The sequence below is a fragment of the Pollachius pollachius genome (genome assembly GCF_949987615.1).
Source record: "Pollachius pollachius genome assembly, chromosome: 12".
NCBI lineage: Eukaryota > Metazoa > Chordata > Actinopteri > Gadiformes > Gadidae > Pollachius > Pollachius pollachius.
Genome location: NC_136945.1, coordinates 19782588 through 19800278, shown reverse-complemented (window position 1 = coordinate 19800278; position 17691 = coordinate 19782588). Strand labels below are relative to the sequence as shown.

At 46.1% G+C, this 17691-nt stretch overlaps 2 protein-coding genes across 2 annotated transcripts; both read right to left on the bottom strand.

The window, feature by feature from the left end:
* Window positions 1-434: 434 nt before the first annotated feature.
* Window positions 435-10166, bottom strand: LOC307083901 (RNA-binding protein 39-like). The gene is made up of 15 exons (XM_079747930.1): window positions 10058-10166; window positions 9127-9189; window positions 6739-6788; window positions 5667-5825; window positions 4967-5023; window positions 4757-4874; window positions 4253-4405; window positions 3741-3878; window positions 3299-3364; window positions 2940-3144; window positions 2713-2799; window positions 2033-2234; window positions 1809-1914; window positions 1272-1350; window positions 435-734 (listed from the first exon to the last, which is right to left on the bottom strand). The coding sequence occupies exons 2-15, from the start codon at window positions 9175-9177 to the stop codon at window positions 631-633; spliced, it is 1575 nt and encodes a 524-aa protein (XP_079604056.1). The 5' UTR covers window positions 9178-9189; window positions 10058-10166; the 3' UTR covers window positions 435-630.
* Window positions 10167-11123: 957 nt separating this feature from the next.
* LOC307084173 (haloacid dehalogenase-like hydrolase domain-containing 5) lies at window positions 11124-16400 on the bottom strand (the record flags this gene model as incomplete). The annotated part of the gene is made up of 9 exons (XM_079748427.1): window positions 11124-11270; window positions 11652-11832; window positions 11919-12107; window positions 12177-12351; window positions 12580-12610; window positions 13147-13240; window positions 13813-13925; window positions 14348-14539; window positions 16314-16400. 9 exons carry the CDS (start codon window positions 16398-16400, stop codon window positions 11124-11126), a joined length of 1209 nt encoding a protein of 402 aa, XP_079604553.1.
* Between the last annotated feature and the right edge of the window lie 1291 nt (window positions 16401-17691).

The following is a 17691-nucleotide window of genomic DNA, read 5'->3' as shown; positions in this document are numbered from 1 at the left end:
CCACCACCTCCTACCTAAATTATAGTCCCCTAGATATCATTATAAACACTGAGACAAATAAACTCACTTTAACTGACCAATAGTGCTGATCCTTTTACACTTTCACTATAGCTAGTAAAAGTGTCTCGTTGCTTGTGGTGGTTCTTTGAATACTTGGTACTGTTCTTCTTCCTCCTACAGCTTTAGGGAGTAACATCTCCGTTATAAAAGCTCACAATCAGTTGTTTTATCTTTTATTATAACACAGACAAAATTTGAAAGAAAATTGAATCAAGAACTTTACAAAATCAAATCTTGATTAAAAAACTGTAAATACCAAATGGCTTCAACCAATCACAAACTATTCCATGAGACAGCCTCCAATCCTGGAGCCTGGTCACGGAGAAGCACAGCCCCCTTGCGTTTAACCCCGCCCCTAACATGGGATCCCGCCCCTCCCCAGCTAGCGTCTGCCCCAGCTAATGGCTCGTTGACATTATAAAAATAGAGGACAAAGGATTCAGTCAATTCAACCAGAAACAATCCAGGGAACGTCCATCAACACCTTAACCAACAAGAGGAGAATAAAAACTGGGATATTCGCTCCAGTGTCCAATCAGTCGATAGAGGTGGGATGATTGGCAGCTGAAATCACCGGCGTGGAGGTGGGATTAGTAGCTGGCTGGCGGTGACCGAGTCAGGGAACAGGTTGTGATAGGTTGGCAGAGGAACGTAGGCCGCCGTGATCATCTTCCCTAAAAACAAAACATCAGGTAGGGTTAGCCTAGCCTAGCATTAGTTAAGAGTAGGGGTTAGCCTAGCATCAGTGAGAGTAGGGGTTAGCCTAGCATCAGTGAGAGTAGTGGTTCACCTAGCATCAGTGAGAGTAGGGGTTAGCCTAGCATCAGTTAGAGTAGGGGTTAGCCTAGCATCAGTGAGAGTAGGGGTTAGCCTAGCATCAGTGAGAGTAGGGGTTAGCCTAGCATCAGTGAGAGTAGGGGTTAGCCTAGCATCAGTGAGAGTAGGGGTTAGCCTAGCATCAGTGAGAGTAGGGGTTAGCCTAGCATCAGTTAGAGTAGGGGTTAGCCAAGCAGCTGTTAAGAGTAAGGGTAAGCATGGCCTAGCATAAATTAGCATTAGGATAAGGTCAGCCTAGTGAATGAGGGGCTAGGTTAGCCTAGCGTCAGAAAGTGTGAGTGTTAGCTTAACCTAGGGTGATGGTGGGACCCTACCAGAAGCTGATTGGGTGTTCTGAACCAAATGGTGTGACATTATATTATGGGACGCTTTACCTGCAAAGTATCTCCCATGAAGAGCGTTGACAGCAGCCATGGCAGAAGGAATGGTGGGACATTTGACGTAGACATTTCCCTGGCAACAGATAGAACATGATCAGTGGTTGGATAAGAAAACACTTTTATTGTACAGATGAAATCATACCAATGCTATACTGATGAGACAATACCACCAACCACCCCCGATGATACTGATGCTAAATCGGATTTCTCAAATTTTTCTCAACATTTGAATAATTATCAGGACACCAGCCAGAAAAATCGGGAAGACGGCAATCATGAGTGCTTGTTGTTCTGCACGTACTTCCCCCTGTGCATTCAATGTTTTATTGTTAGGACAGTTGTTAAACGCGTCTAGAGCTCTATGCTACAGCTGCAGGAGGCCCCATTTCTACTCATGTTGAAACGTTATAGGAACTGGGGTTCCACAATTTGATTATCAAATCTAAAAAAGGCCCACAGACCGGATAACCCTCACCCCTGTATATAGGGATAGGTTCAGCCATCTAGGTCTACTTATCTAGAGTTTGTTACCTCAGGAGAGTTTTTATCGACGTAGATGTGGATGACTCCTCCATGTTTGTTACATTCCTCGATGACATCATGCTGGATGTCCATGTCCCACCCAGGCGCCTCCTCACTAAACACAAATAATAACACTAGTAAACAACAACAACATGGCATCGAGGTCAGAGCTGTTGTGTCCGGACTGATGTTCCAAACACAACGCCATTGAGGAGAGGTGCGTTGAAACTTACGTGTTGCCGTTGAACATGTTGGACAGCTGGAAGCAATGTGTGGCCAGCGGCTGGGAGGGCAAGTTCATCGTGGCCGCGTTCATGTTCATCGCGTGGTTCATGCTTTGATTCATCCCGTGGTTCATCTGTTGGTTCATGCCGTGGTTCATCTGTTGGTTCATGCCGTGGTTCATCTGTTGGTTCATCCCTGGATTCATGGCCGCTGAAAAGAGAAGACACACATCGTCACGCTCTGCTGTTCCAAACTTCCGAACGATTCCACTCACTCCCTGATGTCTGGATGCCTATTGGACCACCTACCGCCGGCCAATAGGAATCAAGAGGAGGAGCCTCATTGGCCAGCCAATCGTATCGGGGGCCGACATCACCCATTGTATCCTGAGGGCGATTGCGCACTGATCCAACAGACACCTACATCTTGCCAACGTGTCAAACCGCTTACGGTGGTTTTCCGAAAAACGTTTTTTGTTGCTGAATCGGGGCTGGAGGTTTCGGCCGATAGTCTATGGTTGGACGGTGGTGTAAGTTGGGTCTGTGAACAGTAGGCGTATGAGCCATTTTTTTTACGTCGAATTAAATGTTCTGTTGCAAATGTATAGCTGGCAGTGACGCCACCGCGGCAAGATTCAAACAGCGATTCGGACACTGTTGGGACGCCTGGCGGATAGAGAAGTGCGTACCTGAGACAGCAGCCATGGCGCCGATAGCGATGGCGCCACTCATCTGAAGAGCCTGCTGAGCAGCGGGGGGGATCTGCATACCAGTACCTACAACACACACACACGATACATGTGGATTGATACTATTATAACACATGAAGCTATAATGCTATGCTATAACACATGGTGGACACGTGGAGGATACCATGCTATAATACTAGCCTATAGTTCTATCTATCGCCCCGTACCTTCGGCCAGTCGGGCCATGAGCTGCAGGCGTCCCGTGGTCCCGAGGTCGATGCCGGTGCGCTCCAGCTCGTCAGAGTCCAGGAAGGACGAGGCGCTGGAGGAGTCGCTCCTCTCCGTCACGTGACCCACCTTCATGGGCCTGCCGGCCAGCTCGAACCCGTTCAGCTGCTCCAGCGCCTTCTTAGCACACTCTGCGTCTGCAAACTAACACACACACACACACACACACACACACACGATTAACCTTTCAAATGAGGAGAGTGAAGATGAGATGATGGAGGAGGACTCGATAGCGATGAGGAGCAGGAGGAGGAGAGTTGAAAGGAGGATGAGGAGGAAGAGGAGGTAGTTGCCTTACCGTAATGAAGCCATAGCCTTTCGAGCGCGCTGTTTCACTGTCCATCATCAGCTGAATGCTCTCAATCTACACAGACACACATGTGTTATAAATTAACATTGTTTATTAATTACTAGTGTTTTTAACTCATGCTAGTAGGGAGGTGAATTCTAACTTGTTCCAACTCATGCTAGCAGGGTGGTGTATGCTAACTGGCGCTAGCAGGGTGTGCATGCCAACTCATGCTAGCAGGGCAGTGTATGCTAACTGGCGCTAGCAGGGCGGTGTATGCTAACTGGCGCTAGCAGGGTGGTGTATGCTAACTCGCACTGGCGAAGTTTATGCTAACTGACGCTAGCAGGGTAGTCTATGCTAATTGGCGCTAGCAGGGCAGAGTATGCTAGCTCATTCTAGCAGGGTTGTCTATGCTAACTGGCGCTAGCAGGGGGGGTTGAGTGCTTACCCGGCCAAAAGGCTCAAAGATGCCGCGCAGCATCTCCTCCGTGATGTTGAAGTGCAGCGAGCCGACGTAGAGCCTCATGGGCCCCGCGTTGCCCTTCTGCAGGTTGTTGGCGAGCGCCGCGGCCCGGTTCTTCTCCGCCTATACAGGGAGCAAACCAATCACATGGGTCCACATACTGCAAACAACCACATCTTTACTAGGGGTTAGGGTTAGACAGTGGGTGTAGAATCACCGTGGTTTACAGTTAGAAGGTGGATATATAATTACTTGGTAGGGTTAGATGATGGATATCCTATTGTTATCTGGTGTTAGATATTGGAGATAATTTACCATGGAGGCTAGGGTTAGATAGTGGATAATTAATTACCTGTTAGGGTTGGATAGTGGATATCTTATTAACTGGGGGGCTAGGTTTAGATAGTGGAGATGTTTACCTAGGAGGGTTGGGGTTAGATAGTGGAGATGTTTACCTGGGAGGGTTAGGGTTAGGGATATAGTGGAGACTTGTTTACCTGGGAGGCCTGCACTATGATGGGAACTCCCAGCAGTCTTTGACCCGAGAGGCCGATGGCCAGAGGAACGGAGTTGGCCTCCACAAACTCTATGTAGGCGATGCCCTTTGACCTGCGGGAGTTCCTGTCAGAGATCATCCGCACATCTCGTACCTGAGCACGAGACAAGAACAGCAAGGAATTAGTATCTCATTACCTTTTCTACCCCGTATTTCATCACACTTTTGAATGTAGGTGGATTCCAATTAATGTTATCTTTATTCAGTTTAAGGCCTTTTTATATTTATTTGAATGTTGCATTAAGTTCCCTTAGAGAAACTTTGAGTTTGATGACTACTGGACTACTTTTGATTGAACTGGTTTCCAATGGTTTCTTTAAATATTTACTATATCGCCTATAACTTTCTGTAAAAGGATATAATTGGTCAGGCTTCGTGAAATCCTAATTGTGGACCCCTAGCTTGTGTGTGCGATGCTGCCCTGCTGTTTGGTGGCCATGGTTACCTTGCCCACAGCAGAGAAGAACTCTTCCAGGTCACGGGGTCGTATCCTGGCAGCCAGCTGCATACAAAACACGGTCCTGGAGTCCCTCTCCTCTGGGGTCAGGTTGTCTATGGGCTGCCTACACACACACACACACACACACACACATATACACTCAGTATATAAACTATAACAGATGACATCAACATGAACATGTGGAGCGGGTTTTACCTGACTGGACTGGAGCGCTCCTTCTTCACGGGACTCTTACTCTTGGACCTCTTTCGCCTGTCGACAAGGAGACAGAAACCGACATGAAGACAGACATGGACCCAGAGAGACAGACATGAAGACAGACATGGACCCAGAGAGACAGACATGGAGCCAGACAGAGACAGTTAAGAGGATACTATTTTGATCCAGAGTGAAACCTGTAGTAACAAGTACAATTTAGTCATCCCCGTAGCAGGATGCTTCTTACAAGCTAGCCTACGAAGCAGGATGCTACTAATTAGCTAACCTACGTAGCAGGATGCTACTAATAAGCTAACCTACGTAGCAGGATGCTACTAAATAGCTAACCTACGTAGCAGGATGCTACTAATAAGCTAACCTACGTAGCAGGGTGCTACTAATAAGCTAACCTACGTAGCAGGGTGCTACTAATAAGCTAACCTACGTAGCAGGGTGCTACTAATAAGCTAACCTACGAAGAAGGATGCTACTAATAAGCTAACCTACGTAGCAGGATGCTACTAATTAGCTAACCTACATAGCAGGATGCTACTAATAAGCTAACCTACGTATCAGGATGCTACTAATGAGCTTGCCTACATGGCAGAATGCTAGTAATAAGCTAGTCTACGATCCCGGGAAACACGCTATGCTACATGGCCAGAGCCTGGTAAAAGCTAGCCTGAGGGATACGTACACGCTGGCCTTGTGGTGGTCGCGGTAGCGGCCGCTGCGCTCGCGGCTCCTGGAACGACTGCGCTTGTGTTCGCGGCTGCGGCGGCGTTTCCTGTCATGGCTCTTCTTCCTCTCGCGGCTCTTGCTCCTCTTCTTGTCCCGACTCCGACTGCGCTTCTTCCTGTTGGGGCAGATGACACCCAATCAGAATGCTAGGATTTGATTTGATATACTTATAGATCCCTGGGGAAATGTATTCTCGGAAATGAACCCATCCTAGCTAGGAGTGGTTGGTAGAGCGAGCGAACCCACCCCAGGCGTGGGTCCCCTACCCTGGTTACCGGCAAGGCAGCGGTGGGTAACCCCACACAGAAAGGCCCCCCCCCCTCTTTTACAGGCTCTTTTACACATGCGTTCTTACCATGCAAAAGTACCTGACGATTACCTGCATGGGGTCATCGGTCATGAGTGAATGGGAACAGAGATCGACGTTCCATGGAAATCTGCAACGGCACTTTGCCTGCTCAAGACCTAGTAACATCTCCATACCCCTGCCTGTACGGCGGTGTTGTGAAGGAAAGTAGGCACATTGCCCGGAGTGGTACATAAAAGATTTTGTCCGTCAAGACAAAAGATGCGTTCATGTGGAGGGGAGCGAACCAATCACAAGATGGCGCTGACCCGTGTATTAAAATTGGAATTCAGCTGAGGATGCAGATGAACACTTATTTTCATTTAGGTTTATTAAGTCTTTGAAAAACTCATACAGAGTTAGCCTGGATATATATGGGCTAACAGGATATATATGAGTTAGTCCTAAATAAAGCCTTTGCCATTTCTAAAAGGTTTGTTTGCAGACATTTAGTGGCCGTCCTGAAAGTGAAATGTATAGCACTACTGAGATGGTGTATTCGATTACTCCAACATCAAGAAAAACTATTTATGTAGATGGAGCAGAGAGATAGGAACAGAGAGACCGCAACAGAGAGGAACAGAGAGACCGCAACAATGAGGAGCAGCAGAGAGAGAGGAGCAGAGAGAGGAGCAGAAAAAGGAAAGAGAGATGGGGGCAGAGAGACAGGTCAAGGGCTTACTTCTTGCTGTGTTCTTCATGTCTCGGGGAGATGATGTTCTTGGGCTCTTCCTGCAGGTCGAGAGAACAGGATGAGGGCGAACCGACGCAACGTTGTCAGGGTGGGGGAAGAGAATATAGACATAATTTAATCAACTGTAGTCAACATTGTTCTTTTAGAGGTCTGGTCTCTTAAAGTCAGGGGGGATGGGAGGGGTGGTGGCTGTCAGAGTCTGGTCATGTCTAGTGTCTAAGGCCCAGAGCCGGTCCCCAGGCTAGAGTTTAGGCTTCGGCCCAGCTTGGAGCTCCGGCAGTGGGGGGGCCGTCTTCAGCGGTGTGGCTGGGTCTCCTGAGGGCCCTGAAGCAGACAGGGAGTCAGATGGCTTAGTCACCAAACTAACCCTAACTAACTCGCCCTAACCAACCCAATTACCCTATCTATCTAACCCACTAGCCAACTAACTTAATAACCATAATTAGCCCACTAACTCGCAATAAGGATCCCAATAAGCCTTACATAATAACCCTATAAACCTAACCAAATAACCCTAACTCACTCATCCTAACAAACCAAATAATTAATCCTAATTAACTAACCCACCCAAACCAACCGAATAAACTTAACACTAGCAAACCAACTACCTAACTATCCCAAGTCAAGGAATTCATTCTAACCCACTTACCAACTAAATATGGGCCACTTACTTTTCCTAACCCATGAACCTCAACTAAACCTAACTAAAGTTTACCCTTTACACCTAACCAGCCCGAACCCAAAAACCCTAACAAGCCGTAACTAACACTCTCACCTTAAACGCCTAAACCTGACTAACTACTGTCACTGACCTAACAGTAACCACCCCTAACCCACCCGTCTCACACTACAGCTCCTGTGTGTGACCTTCAACCTGTCACCAACCTTACTTTTTAACTCACAACTGAGTGAGTGATGAGTGGTTGGCATCAATGACATATTAACGCTACGGCTTTAACACTGAGGGTCGTTGATCTGCTGTTGAAGAAAAGAAGTTCCTGAGCTGTCCCTACGGCGTCACATAGGCATACTGCTATAGTAGCCAGCAGTCCTACTGCCTGCTATAGCGGATCCTAGCCAATCATGCACAAAACATTGCACCACGGCAAACTTTGAACAAAGTCAACGAACACGACGACAGACCTCCAGGAGTCTGCAGACCAACCCCCATCACCACAACCCAGCTCCACAACCCAGCACCAACAGAGCCCCTGGCCCCACCCCACACAAGCCCCAACCCAGCACCAACAGAACCAGCCTCTTATGTAGGAGACTGCAGATTCCTCCTTCCAATCGTGATCAGACGATGTGTGTTGGAACTGGCACAACCCTAGGCTGTGTAGAATGCTCTCAAGCATATTGTCTAAAGCATATGTTGCAAATGCAAGACATCGGTAGAGAGGAAACAAATGTCCTAATGAACTTCATTCTGCACCTCCAACCACATCAATAATGTTGCCATAATCACTAGTTATGCACCTCAAACAGCAGCAAAACGGCTGCCATAGTCACTAGTTATAACTATCAGATTTCCCTCCATGCCAAGAAATAATCGTAGCCCCAATATTGGCCTTCCAGCATATCGGTCGGTCGCTAGTTTGGGGAGGGAGTTCTGTGGACTTCGGGGTTCTGTTGTCGTGTAGGTAGACTCTGTAGGCCCTTGCGTGCGTGTACGTTTGACGCAACGATAGTAGCACCCTTGCGTGTTCTAGCCCTGCTGACTGATATAGAGATGCATGCACAGTTACCATACTGCCACTAGCTCTACTGGTGGTAACGCTAACACTCTTTACTACATCTCACAGAATCCTCTTCCGGTTTGGGGGTGTTCCTGGGCAAAGTCTAAAAAAGACCCCAACCATAGTCATGTTACCATGCCAACCACAGTGCATTCACGTTACCGTGGGGGACCACAGTATAGTCATGTTGCCATGGGGACCACAGTACAGTCATGTTGCCATGGGGACCACAGTACAGCAATACATGGTGGGCTTTACTACCTTCAAGTTTCTGACAGATCACAGTGGCATTCAGGGGAGTAGAGGTGAGAAATCGTTAGGCAAGTCTACAAAGAGAGATAGATGGGCAATTTATTTGTCATATCGTGGAACAGGAACGGCAGCAGCATCACATCAACATTCAATCAGCACCAAGCGTTAACTGTACAGAGTTCATAACATCAACTAACCCTAACTAACTAACAGAGTTCTTTCTCTGAGTATTGCTTTACCGACATTACAATACTAGCCAAACTGTAAGCAAGTTCACCTGGATGTGTAAGGGAGATACTAGGGCTGGTTAAAGACTGGTGTGTAGCAGAAATGCACAGAGACATACACAGAGACACAGTTAGTGAGAGAGAATACAGACACCCACCTTTCTGAACGGCGCCTCCAGCATCGCCTCAATGTCCAGATCATCTGCCATGATGCAGCGGGTCTGCGAGGAGAGGGATGATACGGATCAACAACTGAATAGACAAGTGTTTATTTATATTTCAAAAGCTTGTTTTTGTTTTTCTAACACGTTAGTGTTAGTACTGTAGTAGAACTACATTAGTCGACTTAAATCAACATTTTGAAACCTCACTTTGTAACACTTCCTTTTCTTTAAGTTTCAAGACTACATTGGCTTTAGTGTGCATCTCTGGCAGTTGATAAGTTTTTTTGCTTAAATATTTACATATAAACCTCCCACCGACAATAGAAGCCCATCCAACGGCAAACTCCAGGCTAGGTTCATTGTAAACACATCCCTTCTTCTAGTGACGGATATTGTCCTTCTAATCAATGTTTGGACCTTCATTTTTCCATTGACAATAACCACAGAATACTAACATCTGGCAACAAATAGAGCATATAACGATAACCCTAGTACCTGGGCTAAATGAAGTTAGCCTGTATTAATGTAGTAACTATAAGATCATCAACCAATGTTACAAACTCCTATTTCCTAACTCGGTTTACAACTACTACGACACGACCATCTAGCCACAACATCAATAGCTTCAGCAGCAGCTGGCAACGAACCACAATCGTCTTTAACCAAATAGCTAACTAGCCACAACTACAGTTAGCTAGCTAACTAGCTTTAACAACCATTAGCAAGCTAAAAGCCGATAGCAAACATTAGCTAGCTAACAGGCGATAGCAAACATTAGCTAGCTAACAGACGATAGCAAACATTAGCTAACGAGCTAGCGGCCTGTTTCATTCATGTGCTCACTTAACGCATCCATTTGTCGGTGTGGATTATAACATTCAGATCACCGTTAATAATAAAGTCGTAGACGGAGTGGTAATAGTACCTTGATTGCCTGAATGCTTCTATAAGTCGTGAGTTTTGACGAATTCGTCGCTTCGTCGTTCACGCGCACCTCCGTGTACAAGTGGCGCGTGTGACACTATAGGGTGCGCGCGCAGACTATACGTAGCAACGCCGCGTGTTACCGCGAGATTATATATAACTGAATTACAAACGAGAGCAATTTTTTTTACACATTCAAGTACGTGATTTTTTATTATGTTAGCTATTTGGTTAACGGTGTTTGTGGTTGGTTAACTAACCATAAGCTAGTTATTATTTTATAGACACATTATGGCTGCGTTGATTGTTTGGGTTACGTTGTTATAGGTGGTGCTGCGTTCAAGTCCTGTGGTAAAGTTTGGATCGATATTGTGGGTTCAAGTCCAGTTCTCAATGAAAATACAAGGGAGGTCACAAGTGAAGTTTCTAGGTTTGAGTGTCTCTTAGGTGTAAAATCAATGGAAACTACAAAAACAAAACTGATCCAAAGGGATTGGAACCCAATGAGAATGTGAGATTTTGAATGCCTACAGCCCTTATAACGCTAACAGATAACCCTACCAACCCTGAGAGTTAACCCCATTAACCCTTAACAAATAATTCTTACAACTATAACAGCTAACATTCACATAACCCTAACAGCGGATCATAGCAGATAACCCAAATAACCCCATAATAACAGCTAAAACTACCCTAACAGCTAATTGTAATAACCCTGAGAGTCATGTAAGCTAAAACTACCCTAATAACTCACCATAATAACCCTAAATGAATAAACAATCATTATCATGAAAAAAAGTAAAGGGATCCTTTTCAACAAGAAAGTATTAGAAATGATTTAATCTGAATTCGTTTTAATAAAAAAAGAAACAGCAGAATTTGGTAATAGCAAAAGAAACAGCAAACATAATTTCACAGATAAGACTTGTTTGCTTTATTTAAACACAAGTCGATTTTATCCAGTATAAAAGAGCCCAGTAGTACAAGATGAAGGCACTAGTTGTTTATTATGTTTTTTATTACATATTCATTGGTCAGAATGCTATCTCTTTCCTGAGAGGTTAAGGTCAGAGGTCAAACCCCTCTTTCTGAAAGACGAGATCAATGGCTGCCTCCACATCTTCCACAATGTAGTCTGGTTCCATCAGCTCTGCATCCGCAGCGCCCTGCTCTATGCGCAAGGCAGCATCAGGGTTGAACACTCCAGTACAGACCTGAGAAAAAAACACAACATCAACTACTGTCCTCTAGGAAAATGTTACTGTACTCAATACTTTACTCTACTCTAGGAATAGTTTACTGTCCCCAGGAATACTTTACTGTCCCAAGGGATACTTTACTGTCATCTAGGAATACTTTACTTTACTATCCCCTAGGAATACTTTACTGTACTCAATACTTTACTGTCCCCTAGGATTACTGTACTCGAGGAATACTTTACTGTCCCCTATGAATACTTTACTGTACTCAATACTTTACTCTAGGAATACTTTACTGTACTCTAGGAATACTTTACTGTCCTCTAGGCATACTTTGTCCCCTAGGAATACTTAACGGTCCTCTTTGTTAAATGTCAAAGGTCAAAGTTTACGTACCAGGATAGAGTGACACTGGGTGGCGCTAGGCATGGTTAGCTGACCTTCGACCTGCAGGGGGGCGGCGGTCCACTCTGTGCCCCTCCCCTGGGCTAGCGCCTTAGCAGCAGGAGCCGCTAGCTGCCGCTTCAGGTAGCGGTTGTACGAGTTAGCCCCGTAGACATCTGTCATCAGGTTGTCCCTAACAGACGCACAGACAGGTTAACCATAAGACACAACAGACGGCCATACAGAGAGACAGATGACAGACCGGCAGACAGACAGTACCCTATAGCGTAGAGGTTCGTAACAGGTGCATCCCAGCCCTGGTTGGCTGCCTGCTGCCGGATAACGAGCTCTGCGTGCTGATAGGTCAGGAGGCTGGGCTTCCCCATCACAGCCTCGTAGCGTAGCCTCTGGCCGGCTAGTTTCCAGAACACACTCTCCAGACACAGCATGAACACACCGTGACCCAACCTACACACACACACATTAACACCAGCACATGCACATACAGCATCCAGGGGCGGGTGTTACCATGGTTACCGTGGTGAGGGGGCGTCGGCCAGCCACAGCAGGTCAGTGTTGCAGGCCAGGACGGGCAGCTGTGTGGACATGTTGAGGCAATGAGGAGACGCTGGGTTCCCATTGGTCAGCAGCACGTCCATCAACAGCTGGAGGTTGGTCTCCCATCTGATTGGCTCTCCAAACAGGATGACGGCTGGGGGAAGATATGATCACACTGACAGTAAGTCCCAAATTACACTAATTAGTCAGCACGAAGATCTGCGAAGATCCACATAACCGCTCAGAGAAGAGCTCTGCTTCTAGGTTTGCCCATCAATTAATTTGGATCAGAACCGCTGTACTGCCCCCTTAACACCCCTTTAAACTTACCCTTAACACTCTTAAACTTAACCCTGAGTTAGGGTCGTAGTGTTTGACTCACCCTCTATTCGACGTTTCTCCTGAGGGGAAACCTAGAACAGAGATTTAAAGGTTACCCACTCATACTCACATTCACATGTTTCACCTCATTGAGATATTAAAACATATTACACAACATTCTTTAAGTAATTCCTCTCAGATAATACAACACATTAAGCCATTACTCATACCTAAACACTGACCTACTCAGCCATTTCACATTTTACCTTTCATTTGCGTGAATCAATCACTTATTGTAAATCTATTCAGTCGATATTACCAATAAAAAGGCATAGGCTGAACTTCTCACTGTCACAATTTAGACAAGCTAACTGTTAAAAATAGAGAACAAATTATATTTCATTGTTTACATCTTAAAGCAGTTTGCTCTTTTGATGAATTGCATGTACTCAAATGATTCTTGCATCTTCATTGTGAAATCCACTGTAAGTCGCTTTGGACAAAAGCGTCTGCTCAATGAACGTCACATAATGTAAGGTCACACCGTAAGAATACTTTACCGGTGTTCTCACACCGGAGAACACCGTAATTGGTGCTTCTTTTGTGACCACTAGGGGCGTCCACTTACGGTTACGCTCGGTCTCCGGTTGTGGTCCACCATGTCCAGCAGGGGGTGCTGCTCTCTCAGCTGGTCGATGGTGATGACGTTCGTAAAGCCCAGGCTCGGTTCAGGGTTAAGGCGATCAAAACGATAATGAGAAGAACTGCGCTAATAATAGTGATGGAGGTGGTCGTGTGTTTATGGAGGGGTCGATTAGGTGGTAGTGATTGTGGAGGTGGTGGTAGTGAAAGTGGTGGTGTTGTGGTGATGGAGGTGGTAGTGATTGTGGCGGAGGTGGTTGAGTAGGTGGTGGAGGAAGCGATGGTAGTGATGGTGGTGGGGTTGTGATGGTGGTGGAGGTGGTGTGGTGGTGGTGGTGGTGGTAGCGATGGGGGTGGAGGTTATGAGGTGGTAGTGATAGTGATGGTAATGTGGTGGTGATGGTGGTGGGGGTGATGGTGGAGGTGGTAGTGATGGTGGTGGAGGTGAACTGGTGTAGGTGATGTGGTGGAGGTGGTGGTGGGGTGGGTAGGGACGCTTGTGGAGGTGCTGGTGGTGATGGGGTGGTTGTGAGTATGGTGGAGGTGGTGGTGTTTTGGGATGGAGGTACAGATGATGTGGTGGTGTGTTGATGGAGGGGGTGGAGGTGATGGTGGTGGTGGAGCTGATGGAGGAGCAGCGAGGTAAGGATACTCTTGGGCGATGTCCGCCACCGGGCCTTGACCCGACACCAGGACACACTTCTCATGGAAGCTCTGGAACATCTGGAGAGGACCATGGGACAGGAGGACCTGGTCCGGGGTCACCTGCACACAGACAGACAGACAGACAGACAGACAGACAGTTAGAGAGACAGACAGACTGTTAGAGAGACAGATGGACAGACAGACAGACAGTTAGAGAGACCGCCAGACACACAGATACATAGACAGACAGACAGACAGTTAGAGAGACCGACAGACAGACAGACAGACAGTTAGAGAGACCGACAGACAGACAGGCAGTAAGAGAGACAGGCAGACATGGAGAGACCGACAGACACACAGATACATACACAGACAGACAGACATAGAGAGACAGACCCATAGATACACAGACAGACACACAGCTATAGATAGATAGACAGACACATGGAGAGACAGACAGACAGACAGACAGACAGACAGACAGACAGACAGACAGACAGACAGACAGAGGTGGCCCTGGACCTGTAGACCTCTCAGCCCACCTTGATGCCCAGCATGTCAGAGAGTTGTTGAGCTTTGTTGTGACGGAGACAACTCCCTGCGTTGGTGACGAAGACGACCGGCAACCGGAAGCGTCCCGCGGCATCCTGCAGCCGCTGGAAGACCCGCCGCGCGGCCGGGATCACGGAGCGGCCGCGGAGCAGGACCCCGTCCACATCCACCAGGAGACCTGGCTACACACACACACACACACACACACACACACACACACACACACACACACACACACAGTCACATAGACACACACACACACACAGAGTCAAATACACACACAGTCACATACACACACACACACACACAGTCAAATACACACACAGTCACACACACACACACACACACACACAGCACACACACACACAAACAAAGAGTCAAAAACACACACAGTCAAATACACACACACAAACACACACACACAAAGTCAAACACACACAGTCAAATACACACACACACATATACAGAATATATATATAAACATTAGGACCCCATCCACGTCATCCAGGAGACCTGGCTACACACACACACACACACACTCACACATACACACATACAGACCCACACACAGACCCACACTCTCACACACGTGCACGGGATGGGAAGCTGTAATGTTTTAAGTGACAGCATGTGAGGCCAGTCACATGCACATCCTTACATACTCGTCTCTATCACCATGACAACGGTAACCAAGTAGAGTTTTAGTTGAGCTGTGATGAGTGGTATCAGTGTTGAGAGATTAATATTACTGTTAGTGTTAATAGTTCAATATAAGGGTACATTTTAGTGTTTTGTGTTTTAGTTTAATGTTAGTATGGTCGAGGTGAGTTCTAAGTTTGAAGAAGTACTCATAGCAATCATTTATTACTGCTGTTCATGTTTAAGCGGCAATATCCAATAACTGAAGATTTCCTTTAAATATCAGCCTTGCATTCAAATCTCTAACTGCATAGTTTGTGATGCGTTTTCCTTACCTAGTAGGCTGAACTACCAAAACAGATGGGAGGCGGAGCTACTGCCAGTGAGGGTGGGCGGAGCTACCATAAGGGAGGGTAGGCGGAGCTACCATAAGGGAGGGTAGGCGGAGCTTTCGCAAGAGAGGGTAGGCGGAGCTACCGCAAGAGAGGGTAGGCGGAGCTACCGCAAGAGACTCGGTCTTCAACCTACTTCTGTGTGTAATGGCATGCTGTTATTTCTGCCATAGGTGGCGCCAAAGACCACGAATTATCTTCAAGACCACCCCTTTAACTTTTGATGTATTAATGTATACATTATTTAATCGGGTATGGGTTAACCCTTACCCTAATCCAAAACCACTTACACTTGCCCCAATAATGCATGCACCATTATTTTTTACTCCATGTAAAAAACATGTTACGGAATACAGTATGTATGTTATAGATGTTATGTTACACGTAGCATAGGTATACGTTTTAGATGTTATGTTACATATAACATGGATATATGTTATATGTGTAATATATTACACAAGCTTTCTTCAACATATGAAGAAAGCTTAATATAACCTAGATATATCAGCACGTAATGTTATCTTTAATACATAGATATAACCATAAGTTATATATGTTTTCACATACAATGTTCAATGTTCAATGGATATATGTTGTCGTATTTCCTTTAACATATATGTTATGTTAAATAAAACATGGATATGCTATTTGGTATCTTATAACATATACGTTATTTTACATGCTACATGGATGTTATATTATATCCTATAACATGTATGTTATGTGACATGTAACATGGATATTAGCTGTTATATCCTATAACATTTGCTATGTTACATGTAACATGGATAGGTTGTTTTCTATCCTATAACAGGTATGTTATGTTACATGTAACATGGATATATGTTGTTATATCCTATAACATATTTGTTATGTTACATGTAATATACAGCAGGAACAGATCCTGATACAGAACAGGGCTGACCTTAGATCTGCTGGAGCAATGATCCAAACACAGTCCACGTGTCTGGGTGAAGAGCCGGTCCAGGACCCTCTGTCTCAGCACCTGCATGCTGCCGTCTCTGTGGCTCAAGTTGTTCTGGAGCCGAACCTAGCAGCACACACTCTGAGAGAGAGACCTGCACACTGAAGGAGAGAAAGCCCTGGACACTGGCCTCAAGGGAGAGAGAGACCTGAACCCTGGCCTAAGAGAGAGAGAAACAGAGAGAGAGAGAGAGAGAGAGAGAGAGAGAGAGAGAGAGAGAGAGAGAGAGAGAGAGGGAGAGAGAGCCCTGGAGACTGGCCTCAAGAGAGAGAGAGACCTGAACCCTGGCCTAAGAAAGAGAGAGAAAGAGAGAGAGAGAGAGAGAGAGAGAGAGAGAGAGAGAGAGAGAGAGAGAGAGAGAGAGAGAGAGAGACAGGCCTGAACAATGGCCTCAGAGAGAGAGAGAGAGAGAGAGAGAGAGAGAGGGAGAGACAGCCCTGGACACTGGCCTCAAGGGAGAGAGAGACCTGCACCCTGGCCTAAGAGAGAGAGAGAGAGAGAGAGAGAGAGAGAGAGAGGGAGAGAGGCCTGAACAATGGCCTTTTAGAGAGAGAGAGCCCTACACACTGGCCTTAAGAGAGAGAGAGAGACACCAGAACACTCGCCTTAAAAGACAGAGAGAGAGAGAGATAGAGAGGCCTGAACACTGGCCTCAGAGAGAGAGAGAGAGAGAGAGAGAGAGCCCTACACACTGAATTAGAGAGAGAGCGCTGACCACAAGCCTCAGAGAGGGAGCCCTGAACACTAGTCAATAGTCAATAGACTCAGAGCAAGAGGGAGAGGGAGGGAGGGAGGGAGGGAGAGAGAGAGGGTCTAAAGATACTGGCTCAGAGAGAAAGAGATTCTTTACAGATGTAGTAATATAACTGACAGTAGAGTAATGAATTGGTTAGTTACTTGTATTGCTGATAGTATAGTAATGAATGGGTCATATTTACTTGCCTTACTGATAGTAATGAATAGGTCATAATTACTAGTATTACTGATATTATAGTAATGAATAGGTCCTATTTACTAGGACTGCTTACTGATAGTATATTTGAAGCCTTATCGGCTTCCTGATGCGTGAACTTGCAGTCACATGCAGGGGTCTAATGGCCAATCACATGATGCAGAATGCTACTAATCAACCAATCAGTGACCTGATGGAAGTCAGATGACTCCTCAGTCTAACCCAGTTACCATGGTTACCGTTGAGATAACTGATTCAGGTCAACATATAGAATATGAACACTACCCCAACATATTATATATCCGTGTATATATCAGTTCCTTCTACATCTGAATGCACCTAAACACACAGCAGAACCCCCCCCCC

Bases quoted from the DNA above. Each gene is read 5' to 3' on its own strand.
- LOC307083901 (XM_079747930.1), bottom strand. From the start codon at position 9,177: ATGGCAGATGATCTGGACATTGAGGCGATGCTGGAGGCGCCGTTCAGA. The intron at 3,365-3,740 runs GTAAGCACTCAA...GTGTCTGTGTAG, and splicing joins TCTTTGAGCCTTTTGGCCGG to ATTGAGAGCATTCAGCTGAT. The intron at 2,800-2,939 runs GTACGGGGCGAT...TGTGTGTTGTAG, and splicing joins CATGGCCCGACTGGCCGAAG to GTACTGGTATGCAGATCCCC.